At 48.9% G+C, this 27493-nt stretch overlaps 1 protein-coding gene across 1 annotated transcript; it reads right to left on the bottom strand.

Annotated features, from left to right (window-relative positions):
- On the bottom strand, window positions 1–26994 carry LOC114588346 (acidic leucine-rich nuclear phosphoprotein 32 family member D-like). Its single transcript, XM_028713534.2, has 7 exons — window positions 26817–26994; window positions 7456–7605; window positions 7121–7243; window positions 5947–6142; window positions 4701–4816; window positions 3434–3470; window positions 1–2036 (listed from the first exon to the last, which is right to left on the bottom strand). Exons 1-7 carry the CDS (start codon window positions 26868–26870, stop codon window positions 1945–1947), a joined length of 768 nt encoding a protein of 255 aa, XP_028569367.2. The 5' UTR covers window positions 26871–26994; the 3' UTR covers window positions 1–1944.
- Window positions 26995–27493: the final 499 nt, after the last annotated feature.

The following is a 27493-nucleotide window of genomic DNA, read 5'->3' as shown; positions in this document are numbered from 1 at the left end:
TTGGTTTTTAAAAACTGAAGTCTTTTATTAAAAGTCTTATTCAAATTTCTCTTAACAAAAAGGAGATATATATAAAAAAAAGGACCGGAAAACCCCAGAAAGAACAAAAACAAAAAAACCGCACGCACAAAAAAACGAGAGGGGAATCTTCATTTCTGGGTTTATCTTTTGACCACATCATAAGGCCTGTTTTTGAACGAGGACTAATATCTTAAAACTCAGGAAAAACCATGTTCTGTTGTGAAGTGGGGGCAGGCAGGCTATCCCACGGAAGATGGAAACACAACTCTTTATTTGTGGTGGTGGTAGTGGGGTTTTTTTGGGGGGAGCAAAAAGAAGATGGTGTTACCTGCCCTGGGACAAGATACCGAACCCCAGAATCTCCAGCAATCCAGCTATTTCCCCCCGCTCCAGCAAAGATCTGGGATTCAGTAGGGAAGAACCTATCTCTCTCCCCCTCCCAATCTTGTAGGATTTTTATCGCCAACCTCATTCCTTGGCCCCAGCGCCGTGCCCAGATGTGCAGCCGTCATGGTCTCCCCAACCCCGAAGGCGGGACCCTGAGACCGGCCCCCACCCAACTTGTCGCATGCTGCCGCAATTTCCCTCCAAGAGAGACAAAAAAAGAAAAGTGTTTCTGGACTGCAACTGGGCTCGACAATGAAATATCGCCATCTGCGGACACAGAATTTAAGGAAAGGCTTTTGTGTTTGTGTACGCACCAACTCCATTTCCCCCAAGCGAAACATTATCTATGATTCCGCAGCACAATTTCGCTTCGCTCTTCGTTCATTCTTGTCCTCTCCCTCCCATTATTGTCATGTTTTTTGTGCTGCCCTTACAAGTTAGAAGCCTCAGGTGGAATTTCCAAAACCGGGGAGGGAAGGAGAAAATAAAAAAAATATTAAACACAGGAGTCGGGAAGACGGCGACGCTGTTTTTCTTCTAAACCACTCGTATCCTTAAGGATAAAGCAAGTTAAGGAGCGAGGGTTGGGATTCAAGCCCCCACGGGGGGGGGGGGGGGGAGGCGAGCTCTGAAATAATACAGCAGCCCTCCATCAGGGAGCAGGACCCCCCCTCAAATTAAATTGGAAATCTGAGCAAATAATAAGGAATTCTCCCCGCAGGTCTTAGGTAACTCAAGTCAACCCAAATGGGGAAAGAATATCAGAACAGTTGGGGGGGGGGTTTTACAGGGACACACCACATCAAAAAAAAGCCCCCCCAAAAGAAAAGGTGTTGGGCCAACGGCCGCAGATCAGCTAGCTGCAATTCATGGCTTAATAAAAGAGGCTTAATAAAAGAATAGTTAGAAAAATGGAACAGCATCCAGAGTGGTCTGGGAATCTGCCACGACAGCTGGAGAATTTGTCGCCGTCGTCATCACTGCACCCAGATTCCAAAACCGCCGCCTGCTGGGGGGGGGGTGTCCCCCACCCAGCCCTGCCCCCTGGTGGCAGAGCAGATAATTTCTTGTTTTTGGGGGGGGGGGGGCAAGTGGTGTGGAAGAGAGACGGAAATGAGCTTGTCCGACGCACCATCCGATTCGCGAAGCCTTTGGTCACAAAATACCCCAAAACAGGAGAGGAGTTGAAGGGGCTGGGGTATTGGGGGGGGGGGGAGGAGAAAAACTGTGCGCATTTTCTGGGGGGGGGGGGAGAGAAAGCCACCCGACAACGTCTCCTGAAACACCTCAACTGTATTCTACATTTTAAAAAAATATACTGTGGATGTCGCAGCGATACAAAGGGGTTGGTGGGCCGGGAAGCAACTGTGGGGGGCCGGGGGTCAGAGTGTGGGTGGGTGGGGAGCCCACAGGGGCGGGAGAGAAAGGGGAGTGAAGAAATTTGTCGTCACAGTCTCACTTGCGGAACAGCAGGGGCCAGGAAAGTCACAGTCCGTAAAAAAAACGGATCGTCTGGCTACGAGGAAGAGGAGCCGGTCAGTCGTCTTCGTCGTCGTCATCGTCTTCGTCGGGGTCGTCTTCCCCTTCGTCCTCAATCTCTCGTTTCCGCTTCTCGCCCTGAGGCAGATCTTTTGGGGTGGGGAGAGAGAAAAAACACACATATTTAAAAACAAACAGTAATGTCCACCCCTGGCAAAATTATTTCTTTGTTCTGTATTTGTAAGAAACAGTGGAACTCACTGGCTATAGAAATCAAGCAAGAAACTGCTGGAAATGTTCTAGACAAGCCAGCATGACGAAGCCACTTCTGGCGAACCAGAGCAGCGCACGGAAACGCCGTTTACCTTCCCGCCAGAGCGGTACCTATTTATCTACTTGCACTTTGACGTGCTTTCGAACTGCCATCTCATCTCGCTTTACTGGCCGAGGGAGCTGGCGTACAGCTTCCGGATCACATTCTACTCATGTGAAAACATGCTGATTCCGGGACCGTCTGCGGGGCCGGATTTAGAAGGTGATTGGCCCAGATACGGCCCCCGGGCCATAGTTTGCCTACCCGTGGAATAAAGGTAAAAGGTAAAGGGACCCCTGACCATTAGGTCCAGTCATGGCCGACTCTGGGGTTGCGGCGCTCATCTCGCTTTATTGGCTGAGGGTCAATACAGCTTCCGGGTCATGTGGCCAGCATGACCAAGCCGCTTCTGGCAAACCAGAGCAGCGCACGGAAATGCCATTTACCTTCCCGCTGGAGCGGTACCTATTTATCTACTTGCACTTTGACGTGCTTTCGAACTGCTAGGTTGGCAGGGATTCGAACTGCCAACCTTCTGATCGGCAAGCCCTAGGCTCAGTGGTTTAACCCACAGCGCCACCCGCGTCCCCCTTGTTAGGTAGGCTAGTGCAATTTGTGATACAGACAGGAGGCTGGGAGATGGGAGGTTTGCTCAGAGCTACAGGACTATTCAAAGTGAGGACCTGGGATTTAAAAGCCCATGCCTAACCGGCCCTCAGATTATATTTTTTAAAAAGTTTATTTTTATTAAACTTTCTGTTTTGCCATTTAGACTGATATTTTAAGGTTGTTTAAATGAATAATGGCTTCCCTTCTCTTTCCACAGTTCATTCTGTATATCCTGCGAATTTTACACAAATTATACCATTCGGTATTCCATCAAAACTTATTGACACTGTTGAATTTATCTTAACGCTGCCCACGTTTTCAAGTGTACACAATCCCCCCCCCGTATATTCCATAAACAATTTCTTCTCTAAACGTATGTTCTTCTTGTTCTCTTATTCAATATGAGGTCCGCCAGCTGCGCATATTCCACCAGTTAAAGTTTCCATTCCTCTTTAGTTGGGACCTCGCTTGTTTTCCATTTTGGGGCTAACAAAACACAGGCCGCAGTAGTAGCATACATAAATAACCTAAATAGCCCTTGGATTAACTATCCTTTGGGAGGAAAAGGCTTGCCACCTCTTCGCCATCCCTCAGAGACCAGAGCGCTGATTTAAAAAGGCTCACCTTCGTCTTCATCATCCTCCTCGCCTTCCTCTTCCTCCTGAAGTCAAGAGAGAAGAAACTTTTACCTCAACCCAAGAAGGGGACACAGCCCGCAACTTGCACAAGTTTAACCCGTGCGCGTTCAGCTATTATTTATTCGATTTATAAAACTCCCGCCATCGAAAGATCACAGGGCAGCGTGCAACATTAAAAGCACATTACGGAACATCAATAATGGTTACATAAAAACATGAAGGAGGATACGGACAGGCAGGCAAAAGAATAATCGTTAATAACACTCCTCTGTCCCACACGTTCACAGGCCACAGTTTATTTCATGCAGGCATGTCCAAAGTCTTGTTTCGGGGGACTAATCCAGCCTGCCGGTCTATTTAATCCAGCCCCCGATTTAATCCGGCCCTCTTTGAAAAAGGTTTGGGCAAAGAGGTAAAGAGGAATGTTTTTCGCCTGGTGCCTAAAGACATGAAATGATGGTGCCACCAATGGCAGTTTAAAAAAAAGAACAAAATTCAAAGAGGGTGCCCAGGAAATCTGTTGCCATCCACCCCCCAAATCCCACCCACCGCAGACCCCATGAGACTTTTAATCTCAGGGTCGTGGGTTTCGACTCTGGGGTTGCGGCACTCATCTCGCTTTATTGGCCGAGGGAGCTGGCGTACAGCTTCCGGGTCATGTGGCCAGCAGGACTAAGCCGCTTCTGGCAAACCAGAGCAGCGCACGGAAACGCCGTTTACCTTCCCGCCGGAGTGGTACCTATTTATCTACTTGCCCTTTGACGTGCTTTCGAACTGCTAGGTTGGCAGGAGCAGGGACCGAGCAACGGGAGCTCACCCCGTCATTGCGGGGATTCGACCTTCTGATCGGCAAGTCCTAGGCTTTGTGGTTTAACCCACATCGCCACCCATGTCCCTTTTGGAGCTAGAGGGCCCCTATTTGAAACCAGCTCTTTAACCACAACAATGAGGAGCAGCATCTTGTGTCCACCTTTAGAATATGGCAAGAGCATGCATTTGATCTCAGGGTTAAGCAGCCTAGCCTAGATACCTGTACAGAGGAAAAGAATATTATTGTGATTATTTAAATGGCCTGGCTTTGTGCTAGGCAGTTTTCCCGTCTGAAGGAGCAGCTACCTGCAAAACAAATCTCTTTTTTCCCTCTCTTTCTGGGGGTGGGATGCTGTTATTGAACAGAGCACCCTTTGTTCTAACCGCTCTGGGAAACGTGAAGTTAAAAGCAGGGGGGAAGGAAAGCCGCCTTGCAAACTTACTTCATCGTCAACCCCGTCCTCCTCCTCTTCCCCATCCAGATCTTCTTCATCCTCCTCGTCGTCGACTGCATCCTCGTCGAGTTCTTCTTCGTCGTCTTCCTCTTCCTCTTCACCTTCTGGGAAAGGGGAAGAAGCGGAAGAAAAAAATACATATATTCCAGGTTTGAGGGAGAGGAAGGATTTTTCTCACCACAGCACATAAAAAACAACGACCCCGACGCCGATTTGCGTGAAGCTTTTCTCCCAGGGATAATCGATTCGGAAGTTCCCCAAAAGGCGATTATAAGCAGTTTATTAAAGCAGCTGGGATTCTCCTTGCACAAAAACAGGAGGAGGAAGTTGTTCCCACCGAGTAAAAGCAATGGGGGTGAGGCAGAAATGGCAAAGGACTCTGGAAAAAAACACAGCACCGCAAAAGGAAAGACTTCCTTTTGCATTTCTGTTTCTCAAATGTAATGCATTTTAAGTTTCGCCGTTAAGGCCAATTGACCAGGCAGAGGGCCTTCTCGGTAGTGGCGCCCACCTTGTGGAACGCCTTCCCATCAGATGTCAAGGAAATAAACAACTATCTGACTTTTAGAAGACATCTGACACCTGTTCTTGGCCCTCCAGATGTTTTGGGACTACAATTCCGATCAACCCCGACCAATGGTCCTGTTAGCTACGAATGATGGGAGTTGTAGTCCCAAAACATTTGGGGGCGGAGTTTAGGGATACCTGGTATAAGGGACGGAAGTTAAAGGTAAAGGGACCCCTGACCATTAGGTCCAGTCGTGACCGACTCTGGGGTTGCGGCGCTCATCTCGCTTTACTGGCCGAGGGAGCCGGCGTACAGCTTCCGGGTCATGTGGCCAGCAGGACTAAGCCGCTTCTGGCGAACCAGAGCAGCGCACGGAAACGCCGTTTACCTTCCCGCCGGAGCGGTACCTATTTATCTACTTGCCCTTTGACGTGCTTTCGAACTGCTAGGTTGGCAGGAGCAGGGACCGAGCAACGGGAGCTCACCCCGTCATTGCGGGGATTCGAACCGCCGACCTTCTGATCGGCAAGTCCTAGGCTCTGGGGTTTAACCCATAGCGCCACCCGCGTTCAGTTAGGGCACAGCAAATGGGGAAGAAATAAAAAAAGCACCAGGGCCAGGAAGTTGACGGAAGGAAAGGAAAAATCCACGATGCATTGGAGCATACGGCGCGCGTTCAATTTCCAAAAACTCAAAAGCCCTTCCCCGCGTCCGACCGAGTCTCACCTTCCCCGTTCTCGTCGTACTCGTCTTCCAGCCCGTCCACTTCCGGGTCGGAGTCAGGCGCCTCTTTGTCGTTCGTGTCAAAGCCGTCGAGGTAAGTGAGTTGCGGAAGAAGGGTGAAGATGCTCTCCCGGTAGCTGATGAGTGTCGTCACTTCGCAGTTGAAGAGGTCCAAACTTCGTAGGTGAGACAGCTTTTTCTGTGGAGATTCTGGAGGTGAACCGGGCGAACGATAATCGCATGACCCCCCCCCCCCCCGTAAATCAGAGCCACGAGCTGCAGTCAGCACAGAAAGCTGCAGCAAAATTGCTGACGCCTTTTGATCACCGGCCACAGGCTTGTTACTGGGACAAATTTAAAGTGTGCATAAACCACATTTTGCAAACCACCACCTTCAGATTAGCAACGGTATGTAAAACGAATTAAAAAATAAACGTTTAAAATAACTTGTTTTTTTTAAAAAAAAACTCAGAAGCTTTTAACATGTGCCATTAAGGTAAGACGGGGGATATGCAGAAGAAATGATTCTGAGGAGATATGGAAGGTGTTTGTAGGATTTGGAACTGGAAAGGGGGTCAAACCATCGCAAGAGGTGTTGAAATCTGGGGAGGTTGGGTAGTTACAATGGAACGGTCTCGGTGGCGGGGAGCGCATTTCTATTCATGATTTTTACTCTGTCAAAATAAAATATAATAAATGATTTTCTAAAACCTTGTTTTTGCCTAGGCAAGGCCACCCAAACGTCTAATTCTGGCACATTATGTCCATTGGTTTCAACCAGTCTACTCCGAGAAACAGGGCCCAGTTGGATACAACCCCAAGACCCTGACCAACCCCCCCTGCCAATTCAAGGTTTTAAGGCCTCGCGTTCCCACCAAACCACAACCGTGCAGTTCTTGGCAAACCATGAGGACTAGGTACTTGACTTTGGGTTACAAAGCAAAGCAGCAGCCACTGAATTCTGGCAGGCGGGAGAATAAAAGCACCTCAGAATTTGAGGATGAAAAAAGGGGTGCACCCCCTAGGAAGAAAATGAGAGGTGACTTCACCAAAAGAAGAACACACAAATATATATATAGACAGACAGACAGACAGACAGATAGATAGATAGATAGATAGATAGATAGATAGATAGATATAGTTTCCTCCAGCCCTTTGAGAGAAGCGTTTAACTCACCAGTGGCTCCAAAGTGTTTATATCCTTGATTTTGTTTCCGCTAAGATTCAAGTGCGTCAAGTTTGGAGTTTTCTCAGCAAGGACTTCCAAGCCACCGGAAATCCTATTGTCGCTCAGCTCCAGCTACGGAGGGGGAAAACAGAAAAGCTTCAGGCTTCGCAGTTTATTTCTTGGGGGTCAAATCCTAAAAAAACCTCAACAACAACAACAATAGCTCGGCCCTCACGCATCAAACCTGGCCCTCTCTGAAATAGCTTGGGCACACCTGTCTTATAGGGAAGAAGGCAGTTCCTGGAAGGATCCCTTTAGCTTTACGCCAACGTCTTGCTGCTTACCTTGCGCAGTTTATTGAGTTTTGGGAGGTTGGCGACGGACAGGAGGTTCACGTTGATCATACTGAGGAATTCGAGGTTTTCAAAGTCAGAGGAGAGCCCTCCGATCTTGCCGTCGTCGGAGCGGCAGTTGTCCAGAACTAACTCCTTCACCTGGGGAATTGTGGTAGAATTGCAAAATGATTTGAATTGTGCAGGATGTTTATGTTATCCAGATTTAATATGTTTCCCTTGAATGATAGTGAGAGGAAGATATTTAGCTCTCCCGGAATCAGAGCATCTCTGCAAATGTAGTAAACAGGAGCCTGATACTTTGGAACATATTTTGTTTTCTTGTGATTTTGGCATTTACGCCAGAAGACAATTATTAGAGGCCTTACAACTCAATAGGTTGATGTCTAACACTATCAACGGTTCAGGACCTGCTTTCGGACAGGAATGATCAAATTACTTTAATAGTGGCTGAATTTATGAGTGCTGTCCAAGTAGAAAGACTGGGCCATTATAAAGAGATTTAGCGGTTGTATTGTATTATTTATGCAAATTGATTTTCTCTGGAGTTAAAGATCTGACTGGGCCAAACCTTGTTATGTTGAGTTTGTACTTTGCACAATTTGTATACGGTGTCTGTTTGATAATGTGTGGTTTGCTATGCCTAATAAAGGATATTTGAGAACCGCAAAATGATAAAAGGATTTCTGGGAAATGATATACAGTCATACCTCGGGTTACGAACACTGCGGGTTGTGCGTTTTCGGGTTGCGGACACTGCCGAACCCGGAAGTACTGGAATGGGTCGCTTCCAGGTTTCGGCACTTGCGTATGCACGCAAAATGACATTTTGCGCATGCGCAGAAGTGCCGGATCATGTCCCGTGCGTACGCAGACATGGTGCTTCAGGTTGCGAACGCTGCGGGTTGTGAAGGAGCCTCCCATACAGATCACGTTCACAACCTGAGGTATGACTGTACAGTGGTACCTTGGTTCTCAAACGCCTTGGTACTCAAACATGGAAACCCGGAAGTTAAGTGTTCCGGGTTTGCGAACATTTTTCGGAAGCCGAACGTGCTCCGTTTTGAGCGTTACGCTGAGGTGTGTCTGTTTTCGCTACTTATTTCGCGGTTTTGTGGCTCATTTTTGTGTGTGTGACTGTGTGGAACCCGGTTCAGACACTGATGGTGTGACTGCAGTACAGTGGTACCTCAGGTTACATACGCTTCAGGTTACAGACTCCGCTAACCCAGAAATATTACCTCGGGTTAAGAACTTTGCTTCAGGATGAGAACAGAAATCGCGCGGCGGCAGCAGCAGGAGGAGGCCCCATTAGCTAAAGTGGTACACCTCAGGTTAAGAACAGTTTTAGGTTAAGAACGGACCTCCAGAACGAATTAAGTTCTTAACCCGAGGTACCACTGTACATTGCTTATTGCTTTCATTTTACGGATCAATGGAAAGACAAGATTTTATGGGTCAATGGAAAGACAAGATACCAATGGGAAACGGACTGGCAGACGAAATTATTGTGACTATGCAGAGATTGCAAGACCGACCAGGAAAATCTGAAACCAGGAAGACCAAAACTTCAACAGAGAATGGGACAAATACAGATTGTATCTACAAGAACACTGTTAAACACTTGAACTCTTTTGGGCAGCCTTTAAATAACTCTTACGACGTTACGAAGACTTTGGATATAATGGAGGACTGTTCCTTGAATGAACTTAAAATATGCACTTGACAAAAAGGGTTTTTTTAAAGAACCCACGGATGGGATGAGTGAAGCCCCTAAGATTCGGAAGAATCTTGTTTTCAATTTTAACAATTGTAAGAACTTTATGTGCGTGAATGAATTTGTAAAACCAAATAAAACTTTTATTTAAACAAGGTAAAGAAAGGAAGCAGGAAGCCAACCTCTCGTAATATTTTTTTACAGAAAGACACATTATTGCTGGTATAATCTCAATATTTACAACCAGATGAAGGTTTCAGTTTCAACTTTTCTGCTCTACTTTACTGGAAGGTGAAAAACAATCATTTCCTTAGTAATTTGTTTAACTAAAACAGTAACATTATAGCATATGTGTGGTGGGATGATGAGCTGCTTGTGCGTAAAATGCAAGTCCCTCAGAGTTTGATCAGGTTTTCAAACCTCTGCCTGTGACGGAGCCCCTCCGGCATGGCTGCGTCAATCGCTAGTAGAATCCGAAAGTGGTTGCTTTCGGAAACGTTTCCAACATAAAAGCTCTTTCACGGAAACACGTCTTCTGGACTCTCTGCGTGACAGTTTCCGGCGAGGCGTGGGTGTCCCTATAGGAGGTCCTGAGACCTCTCCACTGTTTTCGCTGGAAACGTCTCTGAGCCACCCCTCCGACTCACTTTCCCTGGAAGTTCCTGCTCGCCCCCTACTGGTTCCCTCTTCAGCTGCTCCGTCTCTTTCAACCTGAGGGAGCCTTTGCACCTCCTGTCCTTCCGATGGCAGTTCCCTGACATCCACCTCCCCTCCAGGGCCCCCTTCACCCCCTCCCGTCTCCTCCCCTCCGGGCTGGGAGGAAGTAAAACCCCTGAAAGAACCTTCCTCATCGTCCGAAGTTTCGAACACTTCCCTCCACCTGCTACTGTCCCTCGTCTCTCGATACTCCTCGTCTTCGGAGTCTATTCCCTCTTCCAACTCCGACTCCGTGAATCCTTCCATTTCCTGTTCCTCGTCGGTGGTGCCGAAGTACTCCCTCCTAAACCTTTCTACCGGCTGTGGTTTCCTAGGGAATCTTTGGTGGAACGTTTCTGTTAAAACCTCGTCATTGACCTCCCCTGCAGTCACCCAGGTGTTTTCTGACTCCGGTTCCCCTTCCCACGCCACCAAATACTCTACCTGATTTCCCTTCCACCTGGAATCGAGGATTTCCGCTACATGGTTGCTGCGTTCCCTCTCTTCCAAGGCTGGTCCCCTGACGTGCTCCCCTTCACGTCCCCCCCTGTATGGTGACAGTAACGACCTGTGGAACACTGGGTGCAATTTCATGTGGTTGGGTAACCGGAGTTTGAAAGCCACTGGGTTGACCTGCTGAATGACCTCAAAGGGTCCCAATCTTCTGGGCCTCAATTTCTTACAACCCCCTTTGAACGGCAACCCTTGGGTTGACAGCCACACTTGATCCCCCACCCTTATGGTTTCACCTTCCCTTCTGTTCTTGTCTGCCTGCTTCTTATATTGTGCCTTGGCCCTTTCTAAGTTGAGCTGGAGCTGATGATGGATCGCTTCCATCTCTTCTACAAAATGTTCAGCCGCTGGAACGCTCCATCTCTCCCCTCCCTCCCCTGGAAATGCCCTGGGGTGACACCCGTAATTAGCCAAAAAGGGGCTCATCCCTGTGGACACATTCTCCGCATTATTGTAGGCAAATTCTGCCAGCGCCAACTTCTCGACCCAATCGTTCTCTCTGTCATTGACATAACACCTCAGATATTGTTGAAGAATGCCATTTGCTCTTTCCGCCTGCCCGTTGGTTTCAGGGTGCCGGGCCGTTGAAAAATTGACTTCCACGTGCAGCAAGCTCATGAGCTTCCTCCAGAACCTGGAAGTAAATTGTTTGCCGCGGTCCGAGATCACCCTCAAGGGAGCCCCGTGCAACCTAAAGATGTGTTCTACAAACAACTTCGCTGTTTCTTCCGCTGTGACTGCATGTGAGCATGCTACAAAGTGGCACATCTTTGTTAACAGGTCTACTACTACCATGATGGCTGTTTTCCCCTTGGACTTCGGCAGATCCGTCATAAAATCTATTGATACCGCTTCCCAAGGCCGTTCTGGTGTGGGTAATGGTTCTAATAACCCTGCCGGCGCCCGTCTTTCCCCTTTGGCTCGCTGACATTGGTCACACCCTCTTACATACTCCCTTACATCTTCCCTCACCTTGGGCCACCAGAATTCCCTGGTAACCAACCACATGGTCTTGTGTTGCCCAAAATGTCCCGCCGTGGGGCTATCGTGCAACTGCTTGAGTACTCTCCCCCTCAATTCACCTTCGGGTATATACAGTGCCCCTTTGTAATACAATGCCCCATTTCTTTCCTCAAAACCTTCGGGGCTCTCGCCCTCCCCCCTGAGTCCTCTGAGCTTATCCTGGGCATATTCATCATTTTCCGTTTCCTCTACCAGTTCTCGTTGCCCCACCAGCGCCGCCCCACACACCCAGCGGTCCTCAGGGATGACATGTCTCTCTTCAATCGCCCCCTCCCCCTCCCAATACTCTGGTTTGCGTGAGAGAGCGTCCGCCCTGACGTTTTCTGGACCTGGCACATAACAAATTTCAAAGTTGAATTTAGAGAATTCCTGTGCCCATCTCACTTGTCGTTGGTTGAGCACTCGAGCTGTTCTCCAATACTCTAAATTCTTGTGGTCGGTGCACACTTGCACCTTGTGTTGTGCCCCAATTAATAAATGTCTCCACCTCCGGAACGCTTCGTGAATGGCAAGTAGTTCCCTGTCATACACCGTGTAGTTCCTCTCGGATTTATTCAGCTTCCGCGAGAAGAAGGCACACGGTCTCCACTCTGACATACTCCTCCCCGGTTGAAGAAGTACCGCCCCTACCGCCCGGTCGGACGCATCGGTTTCCACTCTCATGGGTTTTCGTAAATCCACATGCAGAAGTTGTTCTTCCGAGGCGAAAGCCCTTTTCAGTTCTTCAAATGCTCGCTCCGCCTCCGCCGTCCAAACAAATTTCTTCTTGCTGCTGAGGCAGTCGGTGATGGGCGCCGTCAAGTGGGCAAAGTTCTTGATGAACTTCCGATAAAAGTTCCCAAACCCCAAGAATCTTTGCACATCCTTCTTGGTCTTCGGTGTCTTCCATTCCAGTACCGCTTGGACCTTGCCTGGATCCATGGCCAATCCCTTGTCTGACAAGCGGTACCCCAGGAATTCCACCTCCTTGGTATGAAACTGGCACTTCTCCAGTTTCACCCACAGCTGGTTGGCTTGCAGCCTGCCCAACACTTCTCGAACGTCCCTCACATGCTGCTCCTCATCCTCCGAATACACCAACACGTCGTCTAAAAAGGCCACACAGTTCTTGTAGAGCAAAGGCCCCAGAACGTGGTTAATAAACGCTTGAAAGCACGCGGAGCCTCCTTGTAGACCGAAGGGCATAACGAGGTATTCAAAGGCTCCCAAAGGGGTGAACCTGGTGGTCTTCCATTCATCTCCCTTCCTTATGCGTATCAGATTGTACGCCCCCCGCAGGTCCAGCTTTGTAAAAATCTTTCCCTTCCTTACCCTGGTCAAAATGTCATCAATTCGGGGCATAGGGAAAGCCAGGGGTTCCGACACTGCATTCAAGGCCCTGAAGTCACACACAAGTCTCGGCTTATCTGTGTTTTTTTTGTCCACAAAAAACACTGGGCTGCCCCCCACCGCTCGGGACTCTCTGATGAAACCTCGCTTCAGGTTTTTGTCAATGAACTCCCTCAGCTCCTGCATCTCCCTGTCGGACATGGCGTACAGCTTGCCCACTGGGAGTTGGGCCCCAGGGAGTAGGTTGATTTGACAGTCAAAGGGTCTATGCGGCGGCAGTTTGTCTGCTTCCCTTTCGCTGAATACGTTGCTCAGATCTGCGTATTGCGGGGGCACCTTCCCTCTGCCCATTACTTCCATCCCGGCTAGGGTGACTCTGTCTCCGCCCTGAACCTTCCCCTGCTTGCAGTGTTCTAGGCAATGCGCTGACCCAAAGGAGACCACCCTCTGATGCCAGCCCACTAGCGGATCGTGTAGCGCCAGCCAGCTCATCCCCAAGATGATGGGAGCTCCTCCCAAGGTGGCCACATTAAACGCTATCCGTTCGGTGTGCCTTGCCACCCTCATTATCATCGGGACAGTCTGTTGGCTAACTTCTCCTCCCAACAGCTCTCTGCCATCAATCGTGGTCACCTGCAAGGGATTACTTAAAGGGATGGTCTGTATCTGGTGCTCAGCTGCAAACTCCTTACTCATAAAATTACAGGAGCTGCCTGAATCCAAAAGCGCCTTGACCTGTAGGGGGTGTCCATTTGGCAGCTCTAGTGACACTTCTATCACTAAAGCAGGTCTGGGTGGTTCTGGCGTGGGCACTTTCACTGCTCTTTGGCCTGGCTGCTGTGCCCCGACGGTGGCAGCCAGGCGTTGGCTTTTACTTGCTCCTTGTTTTCCTCCTCCCTTTCCCCCACAGCTCCTGCCATCCCTTGCCATTCCTTTCTTTGTGGGCAGACTCTGGCAAAGTGCCCTGGCTGTTGGCAGAGATAACATTTCTTGGCGCTCTTTCCCTCCTTCTTCCGCCCTTCACTGGGATTTGAAACTGCGCGCGCCCGCGCTGTTCCAACTTCCATCGGCTCTGCCGGCGGGAAAGGTGGCTCTGGAATGTCCGGAATGCGCAGTTCCCTCCAACGTTCTCCTTTCCCTTCCCGCCTTTCCAAAGCTCTCGCTTCCTGGCGCGCTCCTATGGCCAGCGCGGATTTGGTCAGCTGGTCCATAGACTCCGCCCTTGGCCCCCGGGAAAGTTCATCTTTAACGGCCGAAGAAAGCCCCTCTTCAAAAAGCATTTGGATGGGTTCCGCCGATAGGTCCCACCCCAATTTATGAATCAGCATAGTAAACTCAGTCCAGTACTCACGAACAGATCGGCTCCCCTGTTTGCAAGCCATTAACTGCCTTCGTACCACCCCCTGCTCAATGTCACTGGAAAACATCAGGTCCATGGCACGAAAAAACTTCCTCGTGTCCTTTAGTATCTCATTATTCACTGCCATCAGGGGTCGAACCCAATCCTTCGCCCCCCCTTCGAGATGGCCAATTACAAAAGCCACTCGCGATTCCTCGTCGGGGAAGTCATCATACTGCAGGTTGAGAGCGTATTGCATCTCAGTTCTAAAGGCATGATAGTTTCTGGGATCTCCCCCGAATTTCTGCACCAATCCTGGCACCTTTCTGGCTATCGAGGTGGTTTTCTTCTTTCCCTTTTCTGCATCCTGAGCCCTCCTCTCCTCAAGCCTCGCCGTTTGCATGGCCAGCTGGATCTCCAACGCCCTGTACCTTTCTTCCAGGCTTGGACCTCCTCCAGCTGCTCCTGCTCCTCCGGTTCCGGCTGGGTCGCTCATGATGCCGCTGCTTGCACAAGCTGGCTTTCAGTGACTTTCGGATTGCTGTGGTGGGATGATGAGCTGCTTGTGCGTAAAATGCAAGTCCCTCAGAGTTTGATCAGGTTTTCAAACCTCTGCCTGTGACGGAGCCCCTCCGGCATGGCTGCGTCAATCGCTAGTAGAATCCGAAAGTGGTTGCTTTCGGAAACGTTTCCAACATAAAAGCTCTTTCACGGAAACACGTCTTCTGGACTCTCTGCGTGACAGTTTCCGGCGAGGCGTGGGTGTCCCTATAGGAGGTCCTGAGACCTCTCCACTGTTTTCGCTGGAAACGTCTCTGAGCCACCCCTCCGACTCACTTTCCCTGGAAGTTCCTGCTCGCCCCCTACTGGTTCCCTCTTCAGCTGCTCCGTCTCTTTCAACCTGAGGGAGCCTTTGCACCTCCTGTCCTTCCGATGGCAGTTCCCTGACAATATGTATCCATGTTTGTTAAGTTATAGCACACATGAAAAACTGGGGAAAATATCCTTATAGCTTTTGGAGTATAATGTAACTTAAATAGAAAACTATCTTTAGGGGGGAAATTCTCCAAAAGCATTTTATTTTAAAAATCTGACTTAAATAAATAAAAATCCAATTTAAATGAAAAGAATCTGATTTTTAAAATAATAATTGATTTTTATCCACCCTGGGACAACTGCATATTCCTGCATCGCAATGGCACAAGGTGCAGTTTCTGAAACAGACCCAGGGCCTTGATTTCACCCCCAGCTCTTACATCCATAAATTACAAGAAGTGGACCCAGTTCTCACGACACCTTCGCCACGCGAGATGGCTCAGGTATTGGGCTTTTTCTACAGGAACAGTACAGTGGTGCCTCGCAAGACAAAATTAATCCGTTCCGCGAGTCTCTTCGTCTTGCGGTTTTTTCGTCTTGCGAAGCACGGCTATTAGCGGCTTAGCGGCTTTAAGAAAAAGGAAACAAACTCGCAAGAAGTTTCGTCTTGCGAAGCAAGCCCATAGGGAAATTCGTCTTGCGGAACGACTCAAAAAATGGAAAACCCTTTCTTCTAGTGAGTTTTTCGTCTTGCGGGGCACCACTGTATATATGTGGCCTTTGGAAAGGCGAGATTTGCTTTGCCTCCGGTTTTCTTATCTGTAATTACAAGGGCTTCCATTTAATTACGAGGGTAAATGGGAGGGACCACCTCATAGGACCGTCGTTAATAATAATAATAATAATAATAAATTTTATTTATATTCCGCCCTCCCCAGCCGAAGCCGGGCTCAGGGCGGCTAACATCAATCAAATAACCCAACATTCTAAAAACATTTCATTATAAAATTAATTAAAATCAAATTGATGGCAACCGTTAAGCAAAATTCTGTGCAGATTGCCAGAGGAGGGAGTCAGGCTGTTAAGAGACATAGATAAAACGCTCGCTAAGAAAAAAAGATTTGGGGCGTTTGAAAAGAGCAGCACCGGCAAATGAAACAGGCCTTTGTGCTGAAGATCAGGAGCTGGAGGACTCTGTACCAAACATGTCCGTCCCCCCCAAAAAAAGAGACATTTGCCAACCTCTCCAGAAAAAAAGTTTTTCATTAAATCAGGAATATTTTCAGCCAAGCTCACAGAGCCGCCTGGTGGCCGCGAGCCGCAAAAGGACTCCGGCAACATAGTTATGGAAGCAACAGCCATTTCCCAATGCAAGGAATAAGGACTATTTTTTTTTAAGGGCTTTAAAAATCCTCCCCCCCAGCCCCTGTTTTTAAGCTGATTATCAAACGCTGCAGAGGGAGTTTATCTCCTGATGCACAGGCCTTGGAATAGTTTTAATTGGAATTTGACCAAATGCACAATTAACTGTGCTCAAGTGTTGTGAACTCACGATATGAAGGCCAAACGGCACCTTAAAGCTAGGCTGCAGGTCCCCACAATGGGGTGTCTACGTGGCATTCTCTTTCTCAATGAAATTTGAAGTGTATCTGAAGAAGTGTGCATGCACACGAAAGCTCATACCAAGAACTAACTTAGTTGGTCTTTAAGGTGCTACTGGAAGGAATTTTTTTGTTTTGTCAATGAAATTTATTATTATTCATTTCATTTCTATGCTGTTTTGTATTTTAAAGCCGGGGGAGAAATATATCTCAAATCAGTTTGCAGCACATGAAAACACCTAATACAGGGGTCAGCAAACTTTTTCAGCAGGGGGCCGGTCCACTGTCCCTCAGACCTTGTGGGGGGCCGGACTATATTTGGGGGGGGGGGATGAATGAATTCCTATGCCCCACAAATAACCCAGAGATGTATTTTAAATAAAAGGACACATTCTACTCATGTGAAAACACGCTGATTCCCGGACTGTTCGTGGGCCGGATTTAGAAGGCGATTGGGCCGAATCCAGCCCCCGGGCCTTAGTTTGCTTACCCACAATCTAATACATGCTTCCTCAACCTCAGCCCTCCAGATGTTTTTGGTCAGGGATGATGGGAATTGTAGTCTCAAAACATCTGGAGGGCTGAGGCTGAGGAAGCCTGATGTAATTTAACCAAATAAAGAAAGAAAACTCAAGCCTCCGTGAAAATATTTCAGATCTAAGGGACATTTTTACTTTTCCCATATTGATTGACCCACTTAATTTATAGCAACAGGCAACATGTGGCTAACAATGTTCTAACAACTTAATTTGTCCCTGCTCCTGCCAACCTAGCAGTTCGAAAGCACGCCAGTGCAAGTAGATAAATAGGTACTGCTCCAGCAGGAAGGTAAACGGCGTTTCCGTGCGCTGCTCTGGTTCGCCAGAAGCGGCTTAGTCCTGCTGGCCACATGACCTGGAAGCTGTACACCGGCTCCCTTGGCCAATAAAGCGAGATGAGCGCCACAACCCCAGAGTGGGTCACGATTGGACCTAATAGTCAGGGGTCCCTTTACCTTAGGCAACCTAAGGCCCGTGGGCCGGGTGCGTCCCAATCGCCTTCTCAATCTGGCCTGACAGTCTGGGAATCAGCGTGTTTTTACATAAGCAGAATGTGTGCTTTTATTTAATATGCACCTCTGGGTTATTTGTGGGGCATAGGAATTTGTTCATTTCCCTCCCCGAAAAAATATAGTCCGGCCCACCACAAGGTCTGAGGGACGGTGGACTGGTCCACCGCTGAAAAAGGTTGCTGAACCCTGAATTAGATGGACCAACTTAAGGAAGCTTTTTCTGTCCTTACTGAAATCTGCTCCTACTCTCCTAAAGAAAGGCAACAAACGGTTTGCTGGGAAAACACTCACCCCCCTGACATCTCTTTGCAGGTCAGCGAAGACAAGACCAGGCTGCGCAGACAGACTCGGCGCAGCCCAATTTTGGCAGGAGGCACACAGCTTACGCAGCAGCAGCCCCACAGCCTGGGTGAGTCAGCTGTACGGTATCACGGCTGAGTGACCTAATCCTGGCCAGCAGCAAAGCCGCCGAACCGGCTGCGTTGGCAGACGGCGAGAGAAGCAGCCGCATTCTTTGCACTGTGAAAACGAAGCTTTTTTTTGCCTCCTCCTTCAAACCCAATGGAAGGTGCAGCCGTCCGGATACAACGAACCAAACGTCGAGATGGGGGAAAGGGAGGACTTGGGTTAAGGAAGCCAGCACCCTATTGTGGCAACATCAACTTCGTTGGACTGGTCATGTTGTGTGGATGCCTGATTATCGTATTCCAAAGCAACTACAGTGGTACCTTGGGTTACATACGCTTCAGGTTACAGACTCCGCTAACCCAGAAATAGTAAAAGGTAAAGGTAAAGGTACCCCTGCCCGTACGGGCCAGTCTTGACAGACTCTGGGGTTGTGCGCCCATCTCGCTCAAGAGGCCGGGGGCCAGCGCTGTCCGCAGACACTTCCGGGTCACGTGGCCAGCGTGAAGAAGCTGCATCTGGCGAGCCAGAGCTGCACACGGAAACGCCGTTTACCTTCCCGCTGGTAAGCGGTCCCTATTTATCTACTTGCACCCGAGGGTGCTTTCGAACTGCTAGGTTGGCAGGCGCTGGGACCGAGCAATGGTCGAACCGCCGACCTTTCGATCGGCAAGCCCTAGGCACTGAGGCTTTTACCCACAGCGCCACCCGCGTCCCCCAGAAATAGTACCTCAGGTTAAAAACTTTGCTTCAGGATGAGAACAGAAATAGTGCTCCGGCGGCGTGACAGCAGCAGGAGGCCCCATTAGCTAAAGTGGTATCTTAGGTTAAGAACAGTTTCAGGTTAAGAACGGACCTCCAGAACGAATTAAGTACTTAACCCGAGGTACCACTGTACTCTATTCTGAACTTAAAAATGGGAAGCGTAATGCTGGTGGTCAACAAAAGAGGTTCAAAGACTGTCTCAAGGCAAATCTAAAAAAATGTAGTATAAACAACAATTGGGAAACACTGGCCTGAGAGCGCTCCAGTTGGAGAACAGCCTTTACCAAAGGTGTCGTGGGCTTTGAAGACACTCGAACTCAGGACACAAGGGAGAAACGTGCTGAGAGGAAGGCACGCTTGGCAAACCCTCACCGTGATCAACTCCCACCCGGAAACCAATGTCCCCACTGTGGAAGGACGTGTGGATCCAGAATTGGCCTCCACAGTCAGTTACGGACTCATTGCTAAAACCATGTTCATGGAAGACAATCTTACTGGGCTACGAGGGATCGCCAAAGCGAGAGAAGATGGCCGTTTAGCAGAAGCTTTGTAAGCCACAAGTCTTAGCACCCCCATATCATTTGCTTATGGCACTTCAGAGAATCATATGATTGTAGGGACCCCATAGGGTCATAGAATCATAGAGTTGGAAGAGACCACAAGGGCCATCGAGTCCAACCCCCTGCCAAGCAGGAAACACCATCAGAGCACTCCTGACATATGGTTGTCAAGCCTCTGCTCAAAGACCTCCAAAGAAGGAGGCTCCGCCACACTCCTTGGCAGCAAATTCCACTGTCGAACAGCTCTTACTGTCAGGAAGTTCTTCCTCATGTTTAGGTGGAATCTTCTTTCTTGTAGTTTGGATCCATTGCTCCGTGTCCGCTTCTCTGGAGCAGCAGAAAACAACCTTTCTCCCTCCTCTATATGACATCCTTTTATATATTTGAACATGGCTATCATATCACCCCTTAACCTCCTCTTCTCCAGGGTAAACATGCCCAGCTCCCTTAGCCGTTCCTCATAAGGCATCGTTTCCAGGCCTTTGACCATTTTGGTTGCCCTCCTCTGGACACGTTCCAGTTTGTCAGTGTCCTTCTTGAACTGTGGTGCCCAGAACTGGACACAGTACTCCAGTTGAGGTCTGACCAGAGCAGAATACAGTGGCACTATTACTTCCCTTGATCTAGATGCTATACTCCTATTGATGCAGCCCAGAATTGCATTGGCTTTTTTAGCTGCCGCGTCACACTGTTGGCTCATGTCAAGTTTGTGGTCAACCAAGACTCCTAGATCCTTTTCACATGTACTGCTCTCAAGCCAGGTGTCCCCCATCAAGCCAGGTGTCCCCCGCTCAACCCCACTGCAATGCAAGAATCCTGCACAGCTGGAAGCACCAATGTGCTAACATCCAAGCGCACAGACTCATTTCGCCACTAGGGAGATGCATTTGTGTGCTCTTTTATAGACGCCACCCTGCAAACGGCTCATGGCTTCCAAATGGAGAAGACTCTGCCCTCTAAACATCTAAAACAGACACGGCACAAGAGGAAAGAAGAACAGGAGGGAGGAAGAGAAAAGCAAGCACAAGCTCTTAACAGTTGCATCTTTTGTCTAGGTTCTGGCTATCGTGGCATAAACATACCGTGGCATGTTCGAAAATTCATCCAAGGAAACTAACACGCCCAGAAGCTTTGATCAGGACCTAGATCTGCTGGGGGTCTTTTTCCAAGAAGCGGGTGCTGAGCAACACCCCCCCTTTCAAGTGGCATTTACCCCCTGCAATTTACACAAATTTAAACCCAAAATCGGAATCCTCTCATTAAAATAGAAGGCGTCAATTCCTCCTTCCGTCACCAAAATCGCTTGATTTTTAACGCAAACCAACCTCTCTCTCAACCTACCCCACAACATCTCCAAATTGCGCCAACGTTCCAGAGACTTTTCCTGCACTAAATGTCCAGATTCTGCAACAAGAGGACAGCAGAGATTGGGGAAGCGGCTGGGCTGACGGAGGGAGGTTTGGCCCAGAGGTTTAAGGCTGCAAAGAGCTCCCTGTCTTGTTGGGGGTTGTTTTTTTTTGACGACAGCTATAACTCCTATCGGGACACGGGTGGCGCTGTGGGTTAAACCACAGAGCCTAGGACTTGCTGATCAGAAGGTTGGCGGTTCGAATCCCCGCAAAGGGGTGAGCTCCCGTTGCTCAGTCCCTGCTCCTGCCAACCTAGCAGTTCGAAAGCACGTCAAAGCGCAAGTAGATAAATAGGTACCGCTCCGGCAGGAAGGTAAACGGCGTTTCCGTGCACTGCTCTGGTTTGCCAGAAGCGGCTCAGTCCTGCTGGCCACATGACCCAGAAGCTGTACACAGGCTCCCTCGGCCAGTAAAGCGAGATGAGCGCCGCAACCCCAGAGTCGGCCACGACTGGACCTAATGGTCAGGGGTCCCTTTACCTTTACAACTCCTATCAGAAAGGGTCCCCTTCAGAGAAACGCAATTTTGAGCTCCAAGAAGTCTTCGCCATCTTTCCCTATGCCCCCCAAACCAGGGTAGATAAAAATAAATGATTTTTTAAAAATGAGAATTTGTTTTAAGTTTCTCATGTGTGCTAAAACTCAGTCTAAGGTGGGGTTTTTTAAAAAAAAATTGTTTAACCACATCAGTTAACAAACATGGATAGATATGCTATACAGTGGTACCTCGGGATAAGAACTTAATTTGTTCTGGAGGTCCGTTCCAAACCTGAAACTTTTCTTAACCTGAAGCACCACTTTAGCTAATGGGGCCTCCTGCTGCTGCCACGCCGCCAGAGCACGATTTCCGTTCTCATCCTGAAGCAAAGTTCTTAACCCGAAGTACCATTTCTGGGTTAGCAGAGTCTGTAACCTGAAGCGTCCGTAACCTGAGGAACCACTGTAATGTTATTGTTTCAGTTAAATAAATTGTTAAAATTCTTATTAAGGAAATGATTCATTTTTCTCCTTCCAATAAAGCACAGCACAAAAGTTGTCCAAATGTAAACAGTTAACTTGTTAAACCTCACAATAATTTCATAATTATCTGTCCATGTATTTCTAACGGTATAACCAAATGATTTAAATCAAGTCTTACTGACTAGTGATTTAAATCAAATTCACCCTACTGCGAACGGCTCAATTGTATGCAGCTCCCATTCGCCGCTTTGCCACACTAGGGACTAGCACCATGGGAAGGTGGAAGGCGGCCTGGAGCGCAGGACAAACTGTAAAAGGCAGAGTGGTTTTGATTTAAATCAAATCAATTTAAATCGCTAGTCAGTAAGACTTGATTTAAATCACTTTCTTACAGAAAGACTCACTGGTATAATCTTAATATTTACAAACAGATGAAGGTTTCATGTTTGGAACAATAACTTTTCAGAGTCCTTTTTTTAACAGTTGTATCCAAAATTACCAATTTGGTTATACTATTAGGAATACATAATTATGTAAAGTTTAGTAAGTTAGCTGTTTATATTTGGACAACCTTTCTGCTGTCCTTTAGTGGAAGGAGAGAAAAAATAACCATTTAAACAACTTATTTAACTAAAACAGTAACATTATAGCATATGTATCCATGTTTGTTAACCGATGTGGTTAAACAATTAAAAACAGCAACAATTTAAGACTTAAGTTTTAGCACACATAAAAAACTTAAAACAAATCCTTATTTCCTGTTGAATAGTCTCTGGAGTATAATGTAACTTAAATAGAAAACTATCCTTAGAAACATTTTTCCTCCCAAAGCATTTTGTATTGTAAAAATCCAATTAAAATCAAAAACACCCAATTTTTTTTATTATTTTTTTTTAATCACTGGTTTTTATCCACCCTGGTACAAAGCAAAGCCTCAATGGTTCAGGGGAGAAAGCTTCACAAAGCTCTGGAACAACATTTTCCAACTCGCATCATCCTTAGCTAGTAGGACTAGTGGATTTTTTTTCCCTTTTTGCTCCTTTTCCCTTCCTGCTCTGCTCTGGCCCTTTGCATTTTGTGTGGGTTAAGGAGATGCAGATGAAAGACCGTGTTTGAGAGGAAGGGAAAGGAAGATCTCCCAGGATGGCAAAAGGTACAGGACCCCTGGACGGTTAAGTCCAGCCAAAGGCGACTATGGGGTTGCGGCGCTCATCTCGCTTTCAGGCCGAGGGAGCCGGTGTTGGTCCGCAGACAGCTTTCCAGGTCATGTGGCCAGCAGGACTAAACCGCTTCTGGCACAACGGGACACCGTGACGGAAACCAGAGCGCACGGAAACGCCATTTACCTTCCCGCCAGAGTGGTACCTATTTATCTACTTGCACTGGCGTGCTTTCGAACTGCTGGGTTGGCAGGAGCTGGGACGGAGCAACGGGAGCTCACCCCGTCGCAGGGATTTGAACCGCCGACCTTCCAATTGGCAAGCCCAAGAAGCTCAGCGGTTTAGACCACAGAGCCACCCACGTCCCAGGATGAGGCTGCGGGAACAAAGGGAAACCCTTAGGTGGAAGCTTCATAGTATAACAAGAGCTGGAAGGGACCCCGGAGGTCCACAAGTCTAACCTCTTGCATTGCAGGAATCTTTTGTGCAAAATCTCGAACCCAATACCTTGAGATTAAGAGTCTCAGGCTCCAGCAGACTGAGCTATCATCCCTCTCTGCGTGGGAAAAGTTAACGTTTACCTGCGAAAGAGGACTTTGTATTCTCCCTTTGTATTCTCCACCCAATAGAAGAGCTCTCAGTAACTTAAAAGCCCACACCAATTCAGACTGGCCCCGAATTTGCCATGTCGCCTTTTGACCAACGGTCCCTAAGGCACTTTCAAGGCAAGGGGAAATGGAACGAGTCCAAGCCGAATAGACACTGGTTTCCATCTTGACACAGCCACAAATGTTATGAGCAAGTCCTATCCTTATCCCCATTTCACAGGCGGAACAGCCAAGGTCATAGCTAGCCTACCTTACTGGGGGGAGAATTAAGGAAAAGCATTTCCGCACACCTGAAACGTTCTAGGTCGGAGTTTCCCAAACTTGGGTCTCCAGCTGCTTTTGGACTACAACTCCCATCATCCTTAGCTAGCAGGACCAGCAGCCAGGGCGGCATATAAATACTATATTATTATTATTGTTATTATTATTATTACCACCATCTATAACATTTGAAGCAAACACAATGGGTTGCTAGTCCTGCTCAGAGCAGACCCGCTGAAATTAAACTGTCCTTTTAATTCAGAGCCACTAATTGCAACGGTTAGAATTTCGGTGGATGCAATGCAACGCAATTTCCTCTCATTCCCCCTCCCCCCTATTTTAAACTGCAAGCTCCTTGAGGACAGAGACTCGTCATCTACTGGAGAGAAGGATCTGAAATGTTTTCCTTGGAGCTTTAATTTGTTTCATTCCAGATCATCTGACTGGACGTTTTAATGTGTTGCAAACCGCTTAGAGACAGCCCTCCCCCTTTAAAATATCAAAGCAGAAGAGAAACCGAAATCATTAAGAACGGTAATAATAAAGTTCACTGCAAAAATGAAAAAAAAACAGACACCTAGTCATTCCATTGTGGCAACCATAAGCTAGGTCTAAGGTGCAAGTTTGGCGACTAGCTTAAAAATCGGGAGTTTCTAACACCAAATAGAGAGGCTGTGTCCCCCCCATCACCCTGTCTCAACAATGTGATGAATACATAGGTTCTCAGTGGCAGAACAACTGCTTGGAGTGCAGAAGAACCCCCCAGTACACCTGCTAGGCATGCAGAAAGCTCTCAGCTGGAGAGCTGCTACTATCCAGTGCAGACAATGACCTGACTCAAGTTTTACGTAGTTAAGCGTGGCTCTTTTTAATTTTTAAGGGAGGGTGTTTTCTACGTGAAACACGCTGAAATGATTCTTAAACACAGGTACAACGCAAACTGCCCCTCCAAACAGGATTCCCCCCAGATGTGCCAGTTTATAGTCCCTCCCCCCCAAAGAACTACAATTCCCAGAGTTCCTTGCTGGGGGAGCCATGATACTGCCCAAGCTATCAGGAGTGGAGGAGGCAGTCCTGGCTCCTCCCAAAAGAGGCGGGGGGGGCGCCAAGGCTTAACCCCCACAATGGCAGCCACACACACAGGAAGCCAGGCGCCTGGAGACCAAGCGACGCAACAGCAGAGGACCAGTGTCCACACCTGGCAAGCCCCCCCCAATACACAAAACACCCCCCCAAAATGTGGCTGATCCAAACTGCAGGCAAGGAGCCCTCAGTAATACGGGTCAGCTTGGCTCCTGGGTGCAACCCAGCCAAAAGCATTGCTCAAAATGGACCAGAAAACCTAAACACACACACACACATAGACTTCTAACAGCAGTTTCAGACCCCCCCCCCCCGTCCAGGTCAGGGTCAAGGCTCTATCTCCCAGCTCTTGGGTGCAACCATAAATTCAATTGGTTCGTGTGTGTGTGTGTGTGTGACCGCCCTCTCCCCCCCCCCCGCAACCCGCCTTTCATTCAGCCCAAGCCACGCTCCCCCCCTGCTGCTAGACCATCTTGGATGACCCTTTAAACCCCCAAACCATAAAAGGCCCCCTTGGCCTCTCCATCCGCCTGCCTGACCCAGTCCCCATCCCTTCCCCCCCACGCGTCCAAAAAAAAGCTACACGTGGACGCGGCTCGGCATGCAGCCACTCCGCCCCCCCCCCGCAACGTCCCTTTCTGCTTCTCTCCCAAAACCAATAAGGGGGGGGGGGAAACCTCTTGAGATTTTAATCTCAAGCCCCCCCCTTTTTTTTTTTACAAAGCAGCGCCTTCTTTGGCGAGCCGCGCAGCCACCCAGCGCCAAACCCCCTCCTTTCCTTTGCGCTCTCAAAAGCTCCACTGTGGTTTTTCTCCTCCCACTCCCCGAGGTGGTAAAATGGGGGGGGGGGGTTAGTAGGAGGGAATTAAGCGGGTGGGAAACAAACTCTTCCCTCACTGATCGCCCTCCTCCCAGCACCAATAGCTATATATATAATCGCCTGGGTGTTTTTTTTTTCTTTCGTAAACGCGTTTCCACGTGCGCAGCTGGCGGGAGTGGGGAGGAGAGATGAATTGTCCTTTTGGGAAGCGGTTTAAGGAGGGGGGGGGAGTGCCTATGGGTAGGGAGGAAACTGCCGCCATCCTTCCTCCCCCACCCCCAAGATTGCATTTAAAAAAAACAACAAAAAACCCACCATGTGCGCTTTAGTTACGCATCATTTATAGACCGGGTAAAGCGAGCCCGGACTAACGAAGCCGGGGGAAATCACAATTCACAACTCTGACCCACGTTCTGGAGGGAGGGCGGTCCAAGGCCTACAGCGCATTTCTTTCTCCCTTTGGGGTGGGGGGGGTGTTATCCGCTCCACCTTTCCGGAACACATTCAAATGCCTACTCCAACATTCCTGGGGTGGGAATATTTTTTTAAGCCACCCCCCCCCGAGGCCACATAACTACCCCACTCACCGAGCTCTCTCTTTCTCTCCCCCCGTCCCCGTAAAGAAACAAACAATTCCTCCCCCCCCCATTAAAAAAAACCCTCCACTAGGCGTGGGAAGTAGCCAAGCAAGGCCTCGGTTCAAGCCCCCAAGCAAGCATTCAGAATGTAGGGGAAACCAGATCCCCCCCCACTTAGAAAATTTACAAAACATATGGGTCAAGGGGCGGGACAGGACCCCCCTCCCCCCAAAAAACAGATCCCAATTTCATTATTTTATTTTTAAATCCGCCTGTTCCAAGAACCCCCTAAAACTTCTCTTGTGCGTAAAAACACACTTTTGGAGAGGCGAAAGGCAAAGCGGCGCATGTGTTCCTGTTGGGGTTTTGGGGGGGGGGTTCTTAAAAGGGGTCGCCAAAAAATAGGTCGAGGCCCCCCCTTTTTTCTCTCCAAGAGACAGGGATGTAAAGGATCGGGGAGGAAAGGAAGAAGGCGAGGAGAAACGAGAAGAAATGGGGAAAAGGGCGCTCCAAAAACTGCAGGGCGAGGATGGGTTTCCGTGCGCCCAGGAGCGCGGCGCGCGTCTCCAACATGTCGGCCGCGCACACGTGTGCGCGAAGCGGGCCGGAGGCGGGGGAAGGCAGCCGGGCCTGGGCCGGGGGAAGGAGGGAAGGCTCACCTCGGCCGGCTTCTTGTTCCGCAGCTCCAGGTTGAGCCGTTTCTTCATCTCCATGGCGGCCGGGCGACGTCTCCGCGCGGCGGTGCGAGTCTCGGGCGAAGAGGAGCAGCAGGCGGCCGCGCGGAAGGGAGCAGCGAGCTGCGGGCTCCTCCCCGCCGCCGCTTATATAGCAGCCAGGCACCCCAGGCAACAAAAGGGAGGCGGGCGGGGTGGGGGGGAGCCGACGGAGCCGAGAGAAGCGCCCCCTGGCGCCGGAGAATTGCCGCTGCGACGCGCCCGCCTCAGAGGGACCCGCCGGACAGCGTCCTCTGCTGGCCGCGCGGCGCCTTCGTTCGAGGGCGCGTTTTCCTTTTAACGCGTAATGAATGAACACAATAGATTGGTCATGCGAATACTGCTAATAATAATGACCAATCCTTTTTTAAAACGTGGGGGGGTGGGGGACTCACCACGAAGTTCATTTTTTTTATTTAGAGCCCAGTTGCAGCGTTGTACCCTCACCCCAAATGTGGCGAAATGTAAGATTGCATGCAGACTGGTTTAGAAATGGCCACAAACTTTACTGATTACAGACATAGGTGGAGTTTTGGCTCAGGAATTGGGTGTATAGATCTGTCCCAGCCCTCCCCGGCCAAAAAATCCATTATTTAATTTAAACAAGGGTAAGGTAACTCATT

This window comes from Podarcis muralis, chromosome 18 (assembly GCF_964188315.1).
Source record: "Podarcis muralis chromosome 18, rPodMur119.hap1.1, whole genome shotgun sequence".
NCBI classification, from domain to species: domain Eukaryota; kingdom Metazoa; phylum Chordata; class Lepidosauria; order Squamata; family Lacertidae; genus Podarcis; species Podarcis muralis.
This window is presented reverse-complemented; position numbering and strand designations above follow the sequence as displayed.

What these genes read in the sequence shown, in the direction of transcription:
- LOC114588346 (XM_028713534.2), bottom strand. Translation starts at nt 26,870, where the DNA reads ATGGAGATGAAGAAACGGCTCAACCTGGAGCTGCGGAACAAGAAGCCG. An exon ending in GGAACAAGAAGCCGGCCGAG is followed by an intron (nt 7,606 to 26,816) that starts GTGAGCCTTCCC and finishes ACAATTCCCCAG; the next exon opens with GTGAAGGAGTTAGTTCTGGA. An exon ending in TAAACACTTTGGAGCCACTG is followed by an intron (nt 6,143 to 7,120) that starts GTGAGTTAAACG and finishes GAATCTCCACAG; the next exon opens with AAAAAGCTGTCTCACCTACG.